At 39.4% G+C, this 19,868-nt stretch overlaps 1 protein-coding gene across 7 annotated transcripts in view; it reads right to left on the bottom strand.

Annotated features, from left to right (window-relative positions):
• NR5A2 (nuclear receptor subfamily 5 group A member 2) overlaps positions 1–19,868 on the bottom strand; it is a 116,274-nt gene that overhangs the window by 35,510 nt on the left and 60,896 nt on the right. For 6 of the 7 annotated variants that reach the window (XM_006729555.3, XM_006729556.3, XM_031024016.2 and 3 more), the window contains one exon: positions 18,751–18,898. In XM_006729555.3, the coding sequence (XP_006729618.1) occupies positions 18,751–18,898 (148 nt within the window). Of the gene's footprint in view, positions 1–14,952; positions 15,317–18,750; positions 18,899–19,868 lie in introns of those variants that run through there. The other variant, XM_081824960.1, reaches the window with a different exon arrangement.

Here is a 19,868-nt window from a genome sequence, read left to right as displayed (position 1 = left end):
ACTGACAGAATGGGAGAAGATATTTGCAAATGACATATCAGATAAAGGGCTAATATCAAAAATCTATAAAGAACTTATCAAACTCAACATCCAAAGAACAAACAATCCAATCAAGAAATGGGCAGAAGACACGAACAGACATTTCTGCAAAGAAGACATCCAAATGGCTAACAGACACATGAAAAAGTGTTCAACATTACTCAGCATCAGGGAAATACAAATCAAAACCTCAATGAGATACCACCTCACACCAGTCAGAATGGCTAAAATTAACAAGTCAGGAAATGACAGATGTTGGCGAGGATGCAGAGAAAGGGGAACCCTCCTACACTGTCGGTGGGAATGCAAGGTGGTGCAGCCACTCTGGAAAACAGTAGAGAGGTTCCTTAAAAAGTTGAAAATAGAGCTACCCTACAACCCAGCAATTGCACTACTGGGTATTTACCCCAAAGATACAAATGCAGCGATCCGAAGGGGTACATGCACCCCAATGTTTATAGCAGCAATGTCCACAATAGCCAAACTATGGAAACAGCCTAGATGTCCATCAACAGATGAGTGGGTAAAGAAGATGTGGTATATATATACAATGGAATATTATGCAGCCATCAAAAAATGAAATCTTGCCATTTGCAACAACGTGGATAGAACTAGAGGGTATCAGGCTAAGCGAAATAAGTCTATCAGAGAAAGACAATTAATTATCACATGATCTCACTGATATGAGGAATTTGAGAAACAAGACAGAGGATTATAGGGGAAGGGAGGGAAAAATGAAACAAGACGAAACCGGAGAAGGAGACAAACCATAAGAGACTCAATCTCAGGAAACAAACTGAAGGTTGCTGGAGTGGAGGGGGGTGACAGGGATGGGGTGCCTGGGTGATGGACATTGGGGAGGGTATGTGCTATGGTGAATGCTGTTAATTGTGTAAGACTGATGAATCATAGACCTGTACCCCTGAAACAAATAATACATTATATGTTAATAAATAAATAAATAAATAAATAAATAAATAAATAAATAAGATTAGAATAAGGCAACAGTGCTTGTTATCACTGCTTCAAGTCAATACTGTCTAGTCAATAAAATAAGACAGGGAAAGGAAATCAGAAGGAAAAAAATAATATGTATTTGCAGACTATGACTGTCTATATAGAAAGCCCAAGGTAAACTAGTTCAAATGAGAGAATTCAGTAAGTTTGTTAAACACAAGTTCAATATATATATATATATATATTTTTAAAGATTTTATTTATTTATCTGACAGAGAGAGACACAGCGAGAGAGGGAACACAAGCAGGGGGAGTGGGAGAGGGAGAAGCAGGCTCCCTGCAGAGCAGGGGCCCGATGCGGGACTCGATCCCAGGATCCTGGGATCATGACCTGAGCTGAAGGCAGTCGCTTAACCAACTGAGCCACCCAGGCGCCCTCAATATATATATTTAAAAATACATATATTTAAAGATCAGTTACATGTGTATTAACCAATTAGAAAATGTAATAGATAAAAGTCTGCACTCACAATAACAAATTCTATACAGTAACCAAAATAAATCAACAACAAAGGATACCTCTGGGAGAAAATGACAAGGCATTATTGAAGAAGCTGTACCAAAGCACACATGACTAAAGGAAAGACAAACTGTGTTCATGGATGGAAGAACTCAATTCTATGAAGATAATAATCCTCCCCAAACTAATCTCTAAATATGATGCAAATCTATTCAAAGCTCATTTAGGTTCTTTCTAGAATTACAGCAAGCCAATCCTAAAGTTCACATGGAAAAACAAAAGCACAAAAATAATTAACGACTATCTTGAAATACAAAGTGGAGCTACTGCTCAACCAGATATCAAGATTTATAATAAGAATACTTAAAACAAGTGGAATTAGCATGGTGATAATCAAATAGACAAATGGAACAAAATAGACAGTCCAAGAAGAGACCCACACATATATAGATCTTGAGTATATAAGAAATGTGGCATTAAAAATAGTGGGAAAGACAAGCTATTCAATAAACTGTGTTGAGACAAATGACTACTTGTGAGGAAAATAAGACAAAGTAAAATAAAAATCAGATCTCTACCTCATATTATACATAAAAATAAATTCTTGGCACATTAAAGACCCAAATTTGAAAAGCAGTGTTTTAATATATTTGAAAAAAAGCTACAGGAGGATCTATTTTATGATCTCAAAGATAAGGAAGGATTCTTAAAGAAGCTACAAATGTAAAATAAGTAAGTCCTGGGGATACAATGAACAGCATGATAATACAGTGAACAATGCTGTATTGTATATGTGAAAACTGCTAAGAGAATAGATCTTAAAATTCTCATTATAAGAAAAAAATTTAACTATGTATGGTGATGGATGTTAACTAGACTTATTGTGGTGATCATTTTGCAATATATATGTATATCAAATCATTATGTTGTACCCCTGAAACTAATATTATCTCAATTTAAAAAAGGCTACAAGAAGCAACAAATAAATAGGAAAATATTGATAAAGGTGGCTACTTCTGTGATAGAAAAGATACATAAGTAAAATGTTAAAGAGTTAAGCATCTGCCTTCGGCTCAGGTCATGATACCAGGGTCCTGGGATGGAGCCCCACGTTGGGCTCCCTGCTCAGCAGGGACTCTGCTTCTCCCTCATGCACATGCTCTCTCTCTCCCTCAAATAAATAAAATCTTTAAAAAATAAACATAAATAAAATGAAATGAAAAGCCAGTTATCTTTTCTATTTACCTGCCTACCTACCTACCTATTTACCTATCTATTGAAGAGGTCCCTTCAAATCAATAGGAAAGACATACATCCCATTGGGGAAAGGACATGAATAGGACTTCAGAGAAACAAACAAAAAAATCTTTAATTTCAATGGTAATCAGAATGCAAATTAAGACAGAATAATGACAAATTTAATTACAGTTTTGATGATGATATTGGGAACTCTCAGTTACTGTGGACAGGAATATAATTTGGTACGGTTCTCCTTGGAGAACAATTTGGCTATTTCTTGAATTGAAAAGGAGCGCCCAGAAATGTATATACAGGAAGACATGTAGAAAAATGTTCCCTCAGCATTGTTAATACTAAATATTCATCTACTGCAGAATGATTCAATAAATTGTGGGGTTCATCATATAATGAAATACTATGGATCGGTGAAAATGATGATGATCCGGGCTCTGGATTTCTTAAGGATTTCAGAGCTACATTAATCAAAATAGAAATCTGGAAAACATAACGTGGAGCAAAAAAGGTAAATTAAGATGTCTTTCAATCCTAAAAAGCCTTATTCTCATGTACAAAGTTTCTGCAGCTACCTTTTTGAAAGAGGAAGTTCCTTGAAGTTATAATTAGAAATGATACTGTTACAGTATTCATGGACCCTGATCCCTTTTGATACGGGTGATCCTGGAGAAATGCCAGCACATGTAGTTATCCAATTTGTCCTACAATTTCTTGGGGCAAGGACTTACAACCACTTCTTAAATAATTTTATAAGGAATTGCTAATACTAAAACTCTATCCAGACCATTGACTATCAAGAACATACTAAAGATGACATGCTGAAAACTTTTGATATTCTTATAATACATAAAAACATGCACAAATTCATTTTTCAATTTGTTGTTTCCTGTTCTTTCACTATACTAAGCCTAGTCCTTTAAGTTTGAAGTTAGAAGAATTAAAAAATGGAGAATCTGTTAATAATCCAGGCTAAGAATCTCTGATAAGTTATCAGATTCTGTTCACAATAAAGATTTGTAAGAAGATAAGAAATTGGACACCAGATGCTTCTTCACATTAAAAAGAAAATCTGCATAGAGTCAGCATGAACAATAAGTACCCTATAATTTCAACAGCGCTTCTGACTTTGCAGTGATAAAACTTGCAATCCCATTCCTAAAGCTGGCAAATAGAAAGCAGGGATGAAACCATACTTGGCAGTCTTGAATGGGATGTTGGTGAAGAGGCTAACCATTAAGAAGAGGCTTTCAAGAAAGATCTAGAAAGATCAGATTTCCTCCAAATTCCTAACAGGTCTACTTAGAATGGGTTGTCTTCATCATAAACGCCAAGCATTATGGTTTACAGACTTAATCATTTCATCGAAAAAGCAGCAGTGATTAGTGGAGAATATCTGGACTTTGGAGTCTGAAGTGTGTAAGTCTCTGTTCTACTACTTTCTAGCTGGGGGATTCCATGTAGGTGTTTGACTTCTCTGTTCTCAGAGAAGGGGAGTAAAATAGGAACAGCTAACTGCTTGTCTAAGGTTTGCACTATGAGGATGAGAAACAAAATGTATAAGATGCTCTGCTCATAGAAGACAATAAGAGGTAGCTATTAAAATGGAACACACTAATTAAGCAAGTATTATATTGATGGGGTGGCCTGGGTGGCTCAGTCATTAAGCGTCTGCCTTCGGCTCAGGTCATGATCCCAGGCCCCGCATTCGGGCTACCTGCTCGGCGAGAAGCCTGCTTCTCCCTCTCCCACTCCCCCTGCTTGTGTTCCCTCTCTTGCTGTGTCTCTGTCAAATAAATAAATACAATCTTAAAAAAAAAAAAAAAAAAAGCAAGTATTGTATTGATTTGTTTTAAAGTATTGCTTTTAATATAAACTATATATATTCGAGGCGTGGTGCTAAATGCTAGGATTACAGAATGAAGACAGACCTGGCATTCTGGTTGTGGGACATACAAAACAATTACAAAATAACATAAGTGGAGATCTGTGTTAAGAAGCGATAGGAAGCCAGAGGAAGTGTGAGTCTGTCTATGAAGATGTCTCAGGGAAGGTTATCTTGAACTGAGACATGAAGGACGCACCTCACACAAACAGCCTGCAAGATAGATACAGGCGTCCACATTTTATAGCCAAGGCAGGGCAAACTCATAGTAGACTTGCACGTTGTTATGAACTAGGGATGCTGCTGACATCGGCCGAGCCCTCCCTATGCCTGTTATTCTGCTTCTAGGTGGTAGAGCCCAGAACTCTGGATTTCAAAGTTCCACATCTTTGAACTGTGTTTTAAACCATGCACAAGTTCACGTTTCAGTCTTCACTCCTCCCACCTCCTTAGTCCCTTGAATTTGAATCCAGTAATATGAAGAAGAGAATCTGCTATTATTATTATTATTATACAATTACTATCAGTAATTATTAAGGCATCATATTATTTTGCTAAAAGTGTGTTAAATAAAGTACAAAGTTAATTTCTCTAAACGTTTGCAGTTCTCAAATTCCAACAAGTTCCTTAGGAAGATTAAATTACCTAGGACTTTAGTTCCAAAAGTAGTCAGCTCCTCTAAGTGAAATCTTCTGTTGTGTATGTTTGAAGTCATAATTTCTACTTTTTTTTTTTAAAGATTTTATTTATTTATTTGAGAGCGAGAGAGAGAGAATGAGAGAGAGAACACGAGAGGGGGTAGGGTCAGAGGGAGAAGCAGACTCCCTGCTGAGCAGGGAGCCCGATGTGGGACTCGATCCCGGGACTCCAGGATCATGACCTGAGCCGAAGGCAGTCACTTAACCAACTGAGCCACCCAGGCGCCCCCATAATTTCTATTTAACCATTTGATTTAGAGACTATATATTATTCTGAAATAAAAATTTCAACTTTTTTTAGGTAAAGTTAACTATAGAATATTTACAATTCCAGAAAATTAGAGGGAAAAAGTTGAGGAATTTCCTGGCATAAGCATTCCCCAGGGAGCATGTGTCCACCTGGTCACTCCACTTTGTCAGATTATCATTATCTAGGACCTCACCAGCCTACAAAGAGGACTAATTATTTATCATTTGACTTTGGTTTGATCTTGGGATTCACAGTAGATGAAATAAAAGGAAGCGGCTTGAGTTTGCTTCCTCTGACATATTTCAAGATATCAAAGGTAATAATGGCTCTTTTGGTTAGTAGATCAAAGATTTTCAACAATGGCTTGTACTGAATTAATATAGCAGTTATTGCTGACACGAGGAAGGCCTTTTTCACATAATCTGTACACGTTAGATTATAATCGAGAAGAGGCATTTTCCAATACAGGACCCTCACTTATGGGACTTTAGCGGATGTAAACAGATGCTTTGAATGATAATAATTTACTGAGAATGTGTCCGACATGGTGCTAAGTTCTTCACAGTGATTACTGCATTTAACATCTCTCAACAGTCTTTAGGAAGACCATTATTTCAATGGTACCGATGGGAAAACTGAGGTGAAGTTGCCTAAGGATGCAAATAGAAAAAAAAAAAAAGCCAACTTCAAGCCTGCATTCTTTAATCACTAAGCCATACCATCTCAGTAGTAGGAAACTAGTTCTGAATGCCTCCCCTTTTCCTCTCTCACTACTTCATGTGTTATTCTTCCAGACCCAAACCCTAAGCCTTTCTTGCCTGTGTGGTATGGAGTGACAAGTCTGGAATCAGAAAACCTGGCTTGGAGCATGGGCTCAGACTCCTACCCATTCCTTGGGCACGTTAGCCAAGTTCTGAATCTAGTCATGTTCCGTAAAATTACAATACTTTTTAATATCATATGTAAAAAGTGCTTTCTAAATAAAAAATTTTTGCTCGTAAATCGGAGGCTGGTGGTTGCAGGGGTGGGGACAGGGGGATGGAAAGTCTTTGTTTAATGGGTGCCGTTTCAATGCTGGAAGATGAAATTCTGGAGATGGATGACGGTGATGGTTGCAAAACAATGCGAATGTACTTAATGCCACTGAACTGTACACTTAAAAATGGCTAAAATGGTATATTTTGTGGTATATATGTTTTATTACTATTTTTAAAAATTAATGAAAAAAATTTTAGAAAAAGAAGTCCCACATAGATAATAATACTGGTATAATAATCATTTTTCTCTTAGGACAAATAGTAGAGAGAAAGGATTATTTCAGGTGTGCTATCAATTCTTATTTCTTATTCTTTTTTTTTTAAAGATTTTATTTATTTATTTGACAGAGAGAGACATAGCGAGAGCAGGAACACAAGCAGGGGGAGTGGGAGAAGGAGAAGCAGGCTTCCCACGGAGCAGAGAGCCCGATGCGGGGCTCGATCCCAGGACCCCAGGATCGTGACCTGAGCCGAAGGCAGACACTTAACGACTGAGCCACCCAGGCGCCCGTTATTTCTTATTCTTATTTATTCCAAGACAGGAATACACCACTAGAACGTGGCTGCGCCCCACAGGGATTAGGCAGGACTGTCCAAGTTGGGGTCAGCGTTGTCACCCAGGTCACACTGACCTTTACGGATGTCACAGAGCTCCCCGTCCCCCCAGTGGAAGCTGGGAGAATCAAAGTGTGAGCAACTGTGGGGCGTCTTCCTCCAAAGTTCAAGGTGCCCAGACACAGCACGCGCAACAGAGCCCTGATGCGATAAAAGATAATGTGCAGGGGCACCTGGGTGGCTCAGTCGTTAGGCGTCTGCCTTCAGCTCAGGTCATGATCCCAGGGTCCTGGGATCGAGCCCGGCATCGGGCTCCCTGCTCGGTGGGAAGCCTGCTTCTCCCTCTCCCACTCCCCCTGCTTCTGTTCCCTCTCTCGCTGTCTCTCTCTGTCAAATAAATAAATAAAATCTTTAAGAAATAATAGTAATAGGGGCGCCTGGGTGGCTCAGTCGTTAAGCGTCTGCCTTCGGCTCGGGTCATGATCCCAGGGGCCTGGGATCGAGCCCTGCATTGGGCTCCCTGCTCGGTGGGAAGCCTGCTTCTCCCTCTCCCACTCCCCCTGCTTGTGTTCTCTTTCTCGCTGTGTCTCTCTCTGTCAAGTAAATAAATAAAATCTTAAAAAAAAAAAAAGGTAATGTGCATGCTTTGCTCTTCTGAGAAATCATTTTTATGCATCACAATGATAACATGTTGAAGGTTTAGTTAAAAAGGATACCCCCCAAACTAGTATTTAATTTTGAATATAATGCACAAGTGGGATTTCAGCATTAAAATTTCAGTATGACTATTTCAGTATTGAAATCCATGTCTGTGCTCTTTTCCTGTATTTGGAGTCTAAAACTTTCAGTGCAAGGCCCGACTCTTGAGTAACTGTGCATGAGTCACTCAATGTCTGTTAGTCTCAATTTCCTTATTCAGAAGTGAGAGGTGGTTGGACACGTGGTGGGTTCTTTTCTATGGTACAATTCTAGGATTTGGTGTCCATTCAGGGATGAGGCCAAAGTTTCTGTCAAAAACCTGGGTAGCCCAGGGTGTGGGGGTTAGGTACGGTATCCCCTGCTGAGGTTCCTGGTGACCCCATGCACCTCCTGGTGTCCCAGCTCTTTTCATGCCCCTGATCACTGTCAGATTTGTGTAACATGAGGATTGAGAAGGGTTTTTTTTGTTTTCCCTAAAGTTTTTTTTTATGTTTAAATAATCTCTACACCCAACGTGGGGTTCGAACTTATATCCCAGAGATCAAGCGTCCCACGCTCTACTGACTGAGCCAGCCGGGTGTCCTAAGAAAGGCTTTGTCATTGACAAAATGGGATGGATGGGACTAATGTGTGTGTGGAGCATGCACTGGTTCAGTGGAAAGAGGGAAGAGAACAGAAACGAAGAGAAGGGAAGCAGTGGTCAGTGAGTGCATCATGCAGCGTTTCAGACTCTCCACTTGATACACTATACCTTTTTCACAAGTGTCCCCTGGGTCCAAAGTGCGGTTCTGTACCATACCGAGGAGTTTCCTTCTCTTCGGAAAGACTGTACGTTGCCCATTCATACATTGACTAGTACACTGGCTTTGCCCCATAGTAGACACTCGATATATGTTGTCGAATTCACTATTTCAAACTGACGAAAGGCCTTTACACCAACTATTTGTTCATGATTCCGGGCCTGAATTGGTCTGCTTGGAATTTAACCCTCTCAACCAAACATGGCCAGAACTCAAGAGTGGACTCATTGGATGTTAGCAGTAAGCTAGAAAGAAGGTGTAACGAATTCCTCAGAAGTGAGTCACTGAGGGACTCCACCCTAGAAAAACACCCCGAGGCCCCAGGGTGTCCAGTTCACTAGCATGTAGGATCTGCGTGGACCACGTTAACCAACTAGCCTCTCCTGAGCGGGGCCTAGGACAGCCACTTCATTCTGCAGTTTTTAACAGAGCGGTCGGTATTGCTGAAGCAAGAAGAGGCAATCCAGCCAAGCAGGCAGCGTTCACGTCGTTTCCCTTGTTGGCTAGTCCCAGTTTGCCGGGCCAATACATCTCTGAAAAATCATCTCACTAAATAGCACTAGTTAGCAAAATGACAATATTAGTATTAACAACTAAAAAATAATAAATATTTTTAAGCATAAGCTATTCAGAAATATGCCTAAATAAATGCTATTTAGGCAATTATATTCTTGTGCCAGCAGATAACAAATGATAATCACTTCTTCCATGGCTGTAAATACGTATTGATTAAATTCAAACTTAGAACTCCAAAATGAATTATATCTGGTCATTGCTAAACTGCTTTGCTCACTGAAAGAAAAAAAAAAAAAAAGAAATCCACACAACACCTATTATACGGCATTTAATTAAGACAAGCATCAACTTTATGTGCCATTATTTGCTTCTGCCAAATCTCTATGGTGTAAATATTGAACAGTGGCATCCCTTGAATGCTAATCAATCTTTTCTGAATTTCAAATGATTACATAAATTTCAGGAAATGCTTATTTGCCGGCATTACCCTCAGCTGCATATATATCAGTGAAGCATTAGTATGAAGATATGCATAGTTATATGACAAGTGTCTAGTGAGTGTTTTTCTAAATTAGAATATCATATGTGAAAAGGTAAAAGCTGAGACTGAATGCTAATTTTAAGAAGAACCCTGGGATACCTCTTTTGCTTCTCTGACTTCATGAGGAACAATTTAACCAATGCACTTGGGTGAAGAAGATGTGAGAGGAACGCACTGCATCACTAGGCAGGCCAGTCGGTGAGGGGGTGTGTGTGCACACACGCACACGTGTAGGAAGAGGAGCGTCTGCAGTATGGGATGTGGGTGTTTCATCATATTTAGAGGAAGGCTATCATAAAGCAAATACTGTGACCAACCTCGGCAAGGACCAATACCACATAACGGGAAGACTGGTTTTTGCTGTTTGAAGACCACGTAAATAGAATCTTAGGATACGCAGACTTGCGCTTGCTTCAAAACAGAATAAATATTCAGACATACATTGTGATGTGCACAAATACAAATTGGTACAAGTTTTCCACCCTTCTGAAGTTTTTCTGACACTTCTGGAGGGAGGCAGCCAACGAAGGAATGGGAACAGGCTCTCCTATTTCACTTTTCTAGGTTGGCTGTAGGTTTGCTTTATAGCAAACCATACCTGTGGCCTCATTCTCTGATTTATACAGTGACTAGTCCATTTTGCTTTAGGCACTGCAAACAGAGTTTAATCAATGTGATCAAATTTCTCTGCTGGATTTGGAAACCTCTTTTATTAACTGGACTTAATGTTGCAAAAAAGGAGAAGGCAAATTCATTTTTCCCTTTGTTCCCGTTGCTCTGCTTAGAACTGTGCTTTCTTCTGCCACCCCCACCCCTTAAACAAAAGGGGACACTTAGTCTGATGGCAAAAAACCTCAGACCCAGCAAGCTGCTGGGTCCTTGGAGAACTGGGCAAAAAAATTTACCCTCTTTCGTTTTGCAACACCTTACATTTCCTTCTCCCACGGGGTGTTCTAGGACATTTCCAGGATACTCTGGAAGCACTGAGGGGAAGAAGCAGCCGGACGCCAACCGTGTCCCCATGCACACTCCCTCTAGGGGTTTGTTGCTCAGGAAGGGTGGGTGCAGGAGTCCAGAGGCCAGCCCGAGGGAGGACAACTTTTCTTTCTCAGGACCACCTCATAACTGGTCAATCATCAGGTGATCCTGCAAAACTCTTTCTTCCGCACAGGAGGTGCGATTTTGAAAAACCTCGTCATGATTTACACTGCAAAGCCATGCCGACATCTGGACTTGGGTTCGAGGGTGGAACTGTAGTTTGAGCAACCAGTTTTCACCCTCTTCTGCATGACTAGGATAGCCTTCCCAGGGGCAGCAAACAACCAAGCAGATGGGATGAGGGGGGTGTGCACGGGGGAGGCTTTTCTCAGCACAGGACTGAACACACCAGCCTTGGTGGCACTTCATAATAGTCTTTCTCACTGAGCAAAAAAAAGCAAGGAGTCTTCCCTCCAGGGGTCCTGACTGAACTGCCATGCTTTCTGGGCTGTGCCAACACAGAAACTTCTATATGCCACGCTTCATGACTGCATGCTTAATATTCCTACAGGTCCCGGTTGTCTCTTATTAAGTGAGATGTAAGATCAATAGTTGCTGTGCAATGCTTTGCCCTTGTATAAAGCCTTCATTTTTCAAACGAAGTGTATATGTGTGTCAGTTCTCACAGTGATGAGAGTTCCCATATGGGATTGTTTGTGATCAAGTCTTAAGCTCTGCACAGAGGTGCTAACTTGGGCTTGGGTCACATGAAACCCATCTCCCTGTTGGCATTTTGCCTTACCACCTGCTCTGCAGGGGGCTTTAAGAAAAAAAAAAGATTTTTTTATTTATTTGAGAGCAGAGGTGGGAAGCATAGAGAGGGAGAGAGTCTCAGCAGACTCCATGCTGAGCACAGAGCCCCACACTGGCTCGACCTCATGATACCAAGATCATGACTTGGCCAGGTTGACATTGAAAGCCAGGAGGAGAAATGATATTCTTAGGAAAGGGAAAACAAGGGATAGATCTTTATTTAAATAACAAAGCAGAATTACTAGTAAAAGTTAAAATAAAGAAAAGAATACCTATTATATCAAAAACTAAGCCTATTGGAAAGCTAATCGCTGAAAATAAATTTCATCACCCAAAGACTAAACCCATCCACATTTTCCAGCTAGTAAACATGGTGCAAATTTTATTTACTATTAACAATGTCAACATCAAAATGCGCGAGCAGAGTTATGGTGGGGCCCCTGGGCAGAGTGGGAAGTTCTACCTGAAGGCAGAATTTCCTAATTCTCCCCACCAAGGAGTTTTATCTCCTCAACCTTATAGACCCCTTTGGTTCCTCTTTTTCTACTGTAGAGTTTTTAATACCAATGACCACCAAAAAGGAAGAGGATGATCACCAAGTTACTTTCGTTCAGTTTCTCCTTTTAACATTACAAGGAGCTCAAATAGATGATAAAATAGACGAATAAGTAGGGGCGCCTGGGTGGCTCAGTCGTTAAGCGTCTGCCTTTGGCTCGGGTCGTGATCCCAGAGTCCTGGGATCGAGCCCCACATCGGGCTCTCTGCTCTACGGGAAGCCTGCTTCTCCCTCTCCCACTCCCCCTGCTTGTGTTCCCTCTCTCGCTGTGTCTCTCCCTGTCAAATAAATAAAATATTAAAAAAAAAAAATAGACGAGTAAGTAATAAAGGCTTATGATCATTTAACTTTCCTAAAGTCCAGCAAATAATCCAAAGAAAATGCCAAACCTCTAGGCAACAATAAACTATAAGGCGGAATTCTTTGGAGAGGGAGGTATCAAGGTTATGAGGCAAATGCTTTCTACAAACTTCGTGAAGCCCTGAAACCCAGAGTTCACATCATCATGAAACAAACAAACAAAAACAGCTTATGATTTATTTAGAAGCCAAGCGGAGGAAAAAGTTTTATAATTAGTTAGTATATTCAATGAAGATTTGGAAATTCATATAAAGCAGTTCCCTGTTTGGTTTTCTTTTTCTTCCATATTCCTCAGGTAATTGTCCTAATTCTCTACATCATTTTGTCCATATAGAAGGTGACTTAGTATGTATGTAGTATTTTAAAAATATTGGTTGATGAGTTCAAATGTGTCTGAAGAAGACAATGTGCTGTAGCAGAGAAAACACAGCCTAACATTTGGGGATGTTAGTTCTAGACCTGGCTCTGCCCTAAAATGTTGGATATATTACCTAGTTTTTACAACTACCAAGTGAGAGAAATGATCTCTTAGGTCCTTCTTTCTGTAAGAGAGAAACTAAGTGATTTACCCACCTGAAGATGTTTTATTAACACTACTGGAGAAAAGCATTTCTGCCACTTCCTTCTATGGCTCATTTTGGTATCAGACACTGAGTGTCTCAATTCAAATGGAACCTAAATACTGATCATCAGTACTTAATTCCATTCATTATTTCATTCACAAAGGAAGATTCTATTTAGTCTCTTTTTTCCTTATGAGAATCCCTTTCATAATATGAAAACATATCCTTACCTTCTAAAGTGAAAAAGATGTCAAATTCTCTAATATTTATCCACAGGAATTTGCTAGCCTCTCATTCTTCAAATTTTGTGCCTGTATTTTTGTTGTTATTATTACTAATTTTTCCAGTTCCCTTTACCTTTTTTTTTTTTTAACTTAGAAGTTGGAAACAAAAGCCTTCTTTCATGAATGCAATAAATATTTCTTAAAAATTTATATATGTCAGGTGGTATGCTAGGAGCAAAACAGATATACTTCCTGTGTTCATGGACATTCTAGTTTATTAATCTGATAGATAAAAAGCCTTTGCTTCATGAATAGTACTAGAACAACCGAACAACCGTACTAAATGTAAGCCTTAGATATTCAAAGTAGCCACAACAGACATGGGGAAAAAAAGCTTTGTTCATTTTCTCCTTCCAAATCATGATTTCAAAGGTCTTTTAAGGCCTGAAAATGTTATTCATCCATTAAACCCTTTACAATTTGTGGGTCAAGTCACAAATATACTGTTTTATCCTGGGACATTTCACCAATTGCTTGGATGGTAATTTACATTAGAGATAACGTGTGTCACTCTTTGAAAGTAAAGGAGTTGTGGTCTGACACTAAAGAATGCCTGAACCAAACCTGGAGATGAATCGAACAACTGTGCAGCCAGCTTTGTTCTTGATCTATGCCCACTGCACGTTCAGTGCTTCTCTATCGAGAAGGCTCAGGTGGCAGTTTGGGTGAGGGCATCTAATGGGCGGTAGCTCTCCCAGGTGAGCCATTCCCCAAGGCAACCACAACCCATCTTCCCTGGGTCTGCCTCCATGAGGATGAATCTTGCCTGGGATGTGTGATGGTGTAATCAATACTTCATTCAAAATTTGGAAATTTTGTGTGTGAAGCAAAGAGCTACCACGATGAACAAAGATATGATTTTGTCTAGCCATTTCAGCGTAGACAGGATTCCATCAATATCAAGAAGGAGTTGTACAACATTCCTCAACTACTGTTAACTGACATGGGCCGAAAGCCTATGATCTTGTATTTGCTTGGAACAGACATGCATTTATCACCTAGTGTTAGCCATGAATATTCTCTCTAGTCTTTCTGCAAGTCAGCTTTCCCAAAGAGCTAATAAATGAACATCTCCACTTATACATTGGGAGAATGCAAACTGGTAATAGAAATAATTTAATTTTGAGGAGGTATCAGAGAGTTCTCTGAAGAAACTAGTCTCAGAAAACCAACCTGAACTTGAGATATGACGACCTCCTACTACATGTCACAAACCACTTTGGTGAAGGCTTTGTTTTGAATTTAAAATTAAGTAAATCCATGTATGCATCTTTTTCACCAGTAATATTTTGTTAAGCTTCTACTGTGTACCAGGCAATGTGCCAGAGACCTGGGATACAGAGAAAAGTGAAGGACAATTTCTAACCCCACCTGAGACCCAGTCTAGAGCATTGTCTGAAGAAAGGCAGAGCAGAATCTTCCACTCTAACCAGTGGCACTTAGAGAGCCTACACTTGGGGCACATATTAGTTACTTTTTAAGCTGGGAAAATCCCCTCAAAGAGAATAACAATCTCTTTAACTCAGCGGAATACAAAACAGCGCTTTGAGAAACACTGGCTGGGCAAAGAAGAGAATAATTTACAACAAATCAAGGGCATTCATTAGGGGAAATAAGATGCAATATGCCTCTAGTACTTTCTCTTGCCACCTGGGATATAACAGGAGTCCGGCAGCATCCAGCCATTGAGTCTTGAGGCTAAGAAAATCCAAAGGCCAGAGTAACCTCTTAGTTGACACATTCTGATTACTCGTTGCTTTGAGCATTGAAGTCACAGTGATATTCCTGACAGGCATGAACATGTAAGGACACTATTCAGGATGCTGAGGTCAGAAACCAGGTGACTGCTTCCCAGTTCTGCATTTGTCTTCAGATCAAGTTTGTGGGAATTCTGCTCATCTTTGGAACACATGTAATGATGACATTATTTGAGGGTCATGATTCCACATACTTCTATGAGATTTATTTCTGCATTTGGTGACAGCAAATTTCCTTTCATCAGTCACTTTGATTCCTTTTTAGAAGGTGGGAGTACAAACCAAGAGATAAACATCAAAAATTTTATTTTATCTTCTCTTGGGTCATCTGGTTTAAATAGCCAATGTAGAGTATCTCCTCTTCTGCCAAGTTATCAATAGGCTCAAATTATGTTATCTCATAGTTAAGGAAAATTTTTAAAAATTATTTTATATATATATATATAAATTTAACAGGATTTTAAGAAAACATTACTAGCAGACTGGGCCCCCAGAGCCTACTATATTATATACAGAAATATTCTGAGAGAAGGAGCATTTTTTACTTTTACTTCTTTTTTCAACCAGCTTAACTAATTGATGTCTGTCCTGGATACAATTTGAGGAAGAAAAAAAAGAAATTAGTGGAATGGAAAATTTTTAGTCAGCCATACATTTAAGTTAGCCCTGTCATTAGCTTTTCATGGAATCAGGAATCAGCTTTAGTGAAGAATGACTTTTAAGAGGAGGATGGTTTCTACTGGAATCTGATTTGGCTCAGCTAATCAGCTACTGCTCCTCTAGAGTTTTCTATTCTGGTTCAAGCACCCAGAAACCTGAGACTCATGCGGGCCTTCATCTTCGTAACTCTGTCACATGGTTGCATCCTATACCTTGTTCCTGTCAGCGCATTCCTATCTCCGTGGAGTATTAAAACCACCTCTGAACACAAAGTTTCCGGCCTTGTTTGTCTCCAGCCCACTTTCCACATTACTACCAGAAAAGCAAATCAACTTACATTAACCATACTTCACCCCTTTTTAAAAAGAATCCAGCTATACTTCCTAATTGCCTACAGAATGAAGATCATGGCACCTACTTTTGTTTACCACTGTATCCCCAGTGTCTACCTCAGCACCTGTCACAGAAAAGTGCTCAGAAGCATCTGTTGAATGCCTTAAGGACCTCCATGACCAGGCTCTTGCCCACCCCTCCGGTCATAACTGAGGCTTCTCTCAAGCCATCTTGATCTCCAACTAGCTCTCGAACTCGTCTTGCTCTTTCTTGCCTTCATGCTTTTGCACCAGACATTCTTCTGGCTTAGAATGTTGTACCTGCTAGGGCTCACATCCTACTTTTTCTCACCAGCTCCATGTGGTAAACACGGTTTCATCGCCCACCAAGAGAATACTGCTGCAGTCCTCTCTCAACGCAGCCCCTGACCTATGATCAGTCCACAAAGTCCTCGTTTTACTCCAGGATCAGAGAGTCTGAAGGCTGAGCTGGGATCAGAATGTATCGGTTTTCAGATTTGGGGCGGGGTGTAGGGGGTGTGTGTGCAAAGCTCATGAGGGTTTGAGACAGCAGGTATCAAATCTGGACTTGGGCTCAGCTTTCAAGGGTGGCGGTGCTATGATTTCATTCCCATTACAGGCAAAACAGGTGATTGGGGACTGGCGTGGGTACCCAAAGTTTAATTATCCACACACCTCAATAAAGCTGCCCAAAAAAGATTATTTATTATTGTTTTTCTGGGGGGAAATAGTTTCCATTTGCAAATTGGAAACTACCTGAACGTTATTGCCAGTTACCATCTTCTTGCTTCTTTAAAAACAAACTCTTGAGAAAAAAAAAATAAACTTTGGCCAAAACTCTATTTACCTCTGATATGAAATCCATGCTTTCTTTTTTTTGCTTAAACAACAAACAGGCAGAATTTTAAGGGACACTAAGTTAGTTATTCAGTGGTCCCCAGACTCCTGACACAGTCAACACATTCAGATAAGAGAGTGTGTGGTTGAGGTTCTGGGAAATACATGGCCCAATGGTTCAGGATGATAATTTGTGAGGTTCAAAGATTGAAAGCACTTCAGAACCACCACTCCAGCCCCTACTTCCTTAGTATTGGCAGAGAACCTAATAATTTTGAAAAATGATGAAGGAAGATAAACGTGAGGAAAACAAAACATGGCCCATGGTTAATGTCTACATCTTCAAATGTAATGCAGTTATTCAACTAATTTAAAATACCATTGAAGTGAGATGACTCTCTTTAAATATTTTATCACTAAGATGCTGTAAGATTCCTTACACATATATTACCACTTTTTCCATTTAATTACTGATCAAATGTGCTAGTTGAAAAGACTAAGATCTTGCCATACACCAGAATGATTTGTGAGATTAGAGCAAGCACGCCTGTGCTATCTTCCTCTTGATTTTCTAAAAACTGTTCATGGGTAAAAGATGTTGACTCACTTGAATAGAACTTTCCTATTTATAGTGGTTAATACAGAAACCACACAGGATCCAGTCCTGGCACTGTAAACCTTTGAACACTACATCTATGAAATTCTGTTGTCTTTTCAAATTTTCAGTAACATTTCTCTTTGCTATATTTATCACATTTTCCAAAATATGAAAACGTTCTTCTTATTTTAAATGTTGACTACATGTGAAAAATTAACTCTGGTTCTATTATTTCAAACTATCCCTTTATTAGCAACAGTTGTGCAACGCTGTCAAGAGGAATTTTAAAGCGAAAGTACCAAATCTGGAGAGTAGACACATCTGTTTTACTTTGTAGTTTGTTTTATTGTTTTATTTCTTAGGCTATGAGTTCACAACTATCTTATAACTGAAGACTAAAGAAAAAACATATGTTGGTAAATCTGATTTCTGCATTTTTTTTTCATTCAGGGGAAGTTGCCTCCCTCAGCTGTCTGCCAATAAGTAATAAATGGACTTGGCAAAAAGTTTATTTAAGTTGGCTTTATTAAGCCAAGAAAATACAGAAATCAAGTATGGGACAGGCAGAAAAATCTGTTCCTTTGAAGTCAATAAAAATCCATCTCCTTAATCCTTTTTTTATTCCAAGCAGTGGTGATTTTTCTCAACTGACTCACTGAGAACCTTGATTTAGCCAATCTGTCTTGCTTAGTTATCTTTCTTCTCCAAAGCTTTCCTAAAGAAGCATCCTTTCCCCTTGACAACCATCATCTTATATACTTGAATAGTGATGCATCTAGTTATAAACATTCTCTGGTTAATCCTGATTGAGATTTAAGAAACAGGTTTTTAATTACTACCCATATTTTACAATAAAAACAGCAGTAGCTTGCAAGCTCTAACAAAAGGCACACAGAAATGATCAACAGCAGAAGGATGGCTACAATTTGATACCATACGTCTTTCCTAAGCCATCTCCATTCGGCCTTCTATGGCTGCTGCCTACTCATCATGTCCATTACGGGAGAAACTTTAGGACTCCCATCTAATAACTCCTTTTCCATGCCCCAACCCATCTACTCACAGGCGCTGAGTCATGCAGAAATATATACATAAGAATGTATTCACGTTTGACGACTTAGGGATTTGAAAAGGAGGGCATTATCTCGGTAGAACAAAAGCATGCACTGACTTCGCGACACTCAGAGTTCGGCATCATCTAATAACATCTGGTTGTACAGAGTATGAGAAAAGGATTCCTTACCTAAACTAAAGAGCACCAAGAATTTCAGACACACAAACTCTCGTTGATCAAACTGTAGAGAGCGAAGCTTTACCACTAACTCCTGTGCATGACTCATGAGATTGTTGAGGGTGGCCCCGGCTTGGGACGCTATTATGGAATAATCCACCTGCAACACAGAATCAGTTGTAATGACTGTCAGAATCAGAAACAACAACAAAAAAGAATCAGAAACAAATATTTTATTTGCAACTTTTAGAAATTGTGGGTAAAATCAGATTGCACTAGAGATTTGTAACAGAGGGGACATTCCCCATGAAAATGGTTTGAGACATGCTATGATTCTGAGATGCATTATAATTATGCTGATAAATCTAATCATTTTGATAAGCTTTGTAGGGAACAGATTTTGGCTACCTAATTCCACAGGTATATACCTTCATCTTTTTTCTATTGTGAAATTACATTATCACATAAGGTTAAAATTTTTAACTCTCACAAATCAGTTTAAAGAAAACTATACTGGGCGCCTGGGTGGCTCAGTTGGTTAAGCGACTGCCTTCGGCTCAGGTCATGATCCTGGAGTCCCTGGATCGAGTCCCGCATCCAGCTCCCTGCTCGGCAGGGAGTCTGCTTCTCCCTCTGACCCTCCCCCCTCTCATGTGCTCTCTCTCATTCTCTCTCTCTCAAATAAATAAATAAAATCTTTTAAAAAAAATAAAAAAATAAACTATACTATCAAAAAAAAATTGAATCCAGAACAGCATTCTACGTGCACACGATGACATTAGTGCATGAGGAAAGTGAAGGCAGAGGTATGTTTCCATTTTTATTTTATTAAGAGACTATGTTTTAAAGCAGTCATTGTCCAAGAATGCATGCTTGTGGATGATGAAAGAATCGCATTTAGATTATTCTTTAGCGGGTTGCTTCCTAAAAAGCAACAACTACTATTTTCATTCATATGATTATTAATACATTTCTCTCTAAAGACAGCAATGATCTTATTAAGAGGAATAATTTCTTGATATGGAAAACATAACAAAAAGGGCTTATTTTCTTCTTCATTAAAAAAAAAGGTGCTGCAATGCACCAATCTTAGATTATTCAGGGGGACATAAAAAGTGCAGCTTATAATA

The sequence above is a fragment of the Leptonychotes weddellii genome, chromosome 6 (genome assembly GCF_054177405.1).
Source record: "Leptonychotes weddellii isolate Sample4059 chromosome 6, ASM5417740v2, whole genome shotgun sequence".
Classification (NCBI taxonomy): domain Eukaryota; kingdom Metazoa; phylum Chordata; class Mammalia; order Carnivora; family Phocidae; genus Leptonychotes; species Leptonychotes weddellii.
The sequence above is the reverse complement of the archived record's forward strand: the minus strand, read 5'-3'. Positions and strand labels throughout refer to the sequence as shown.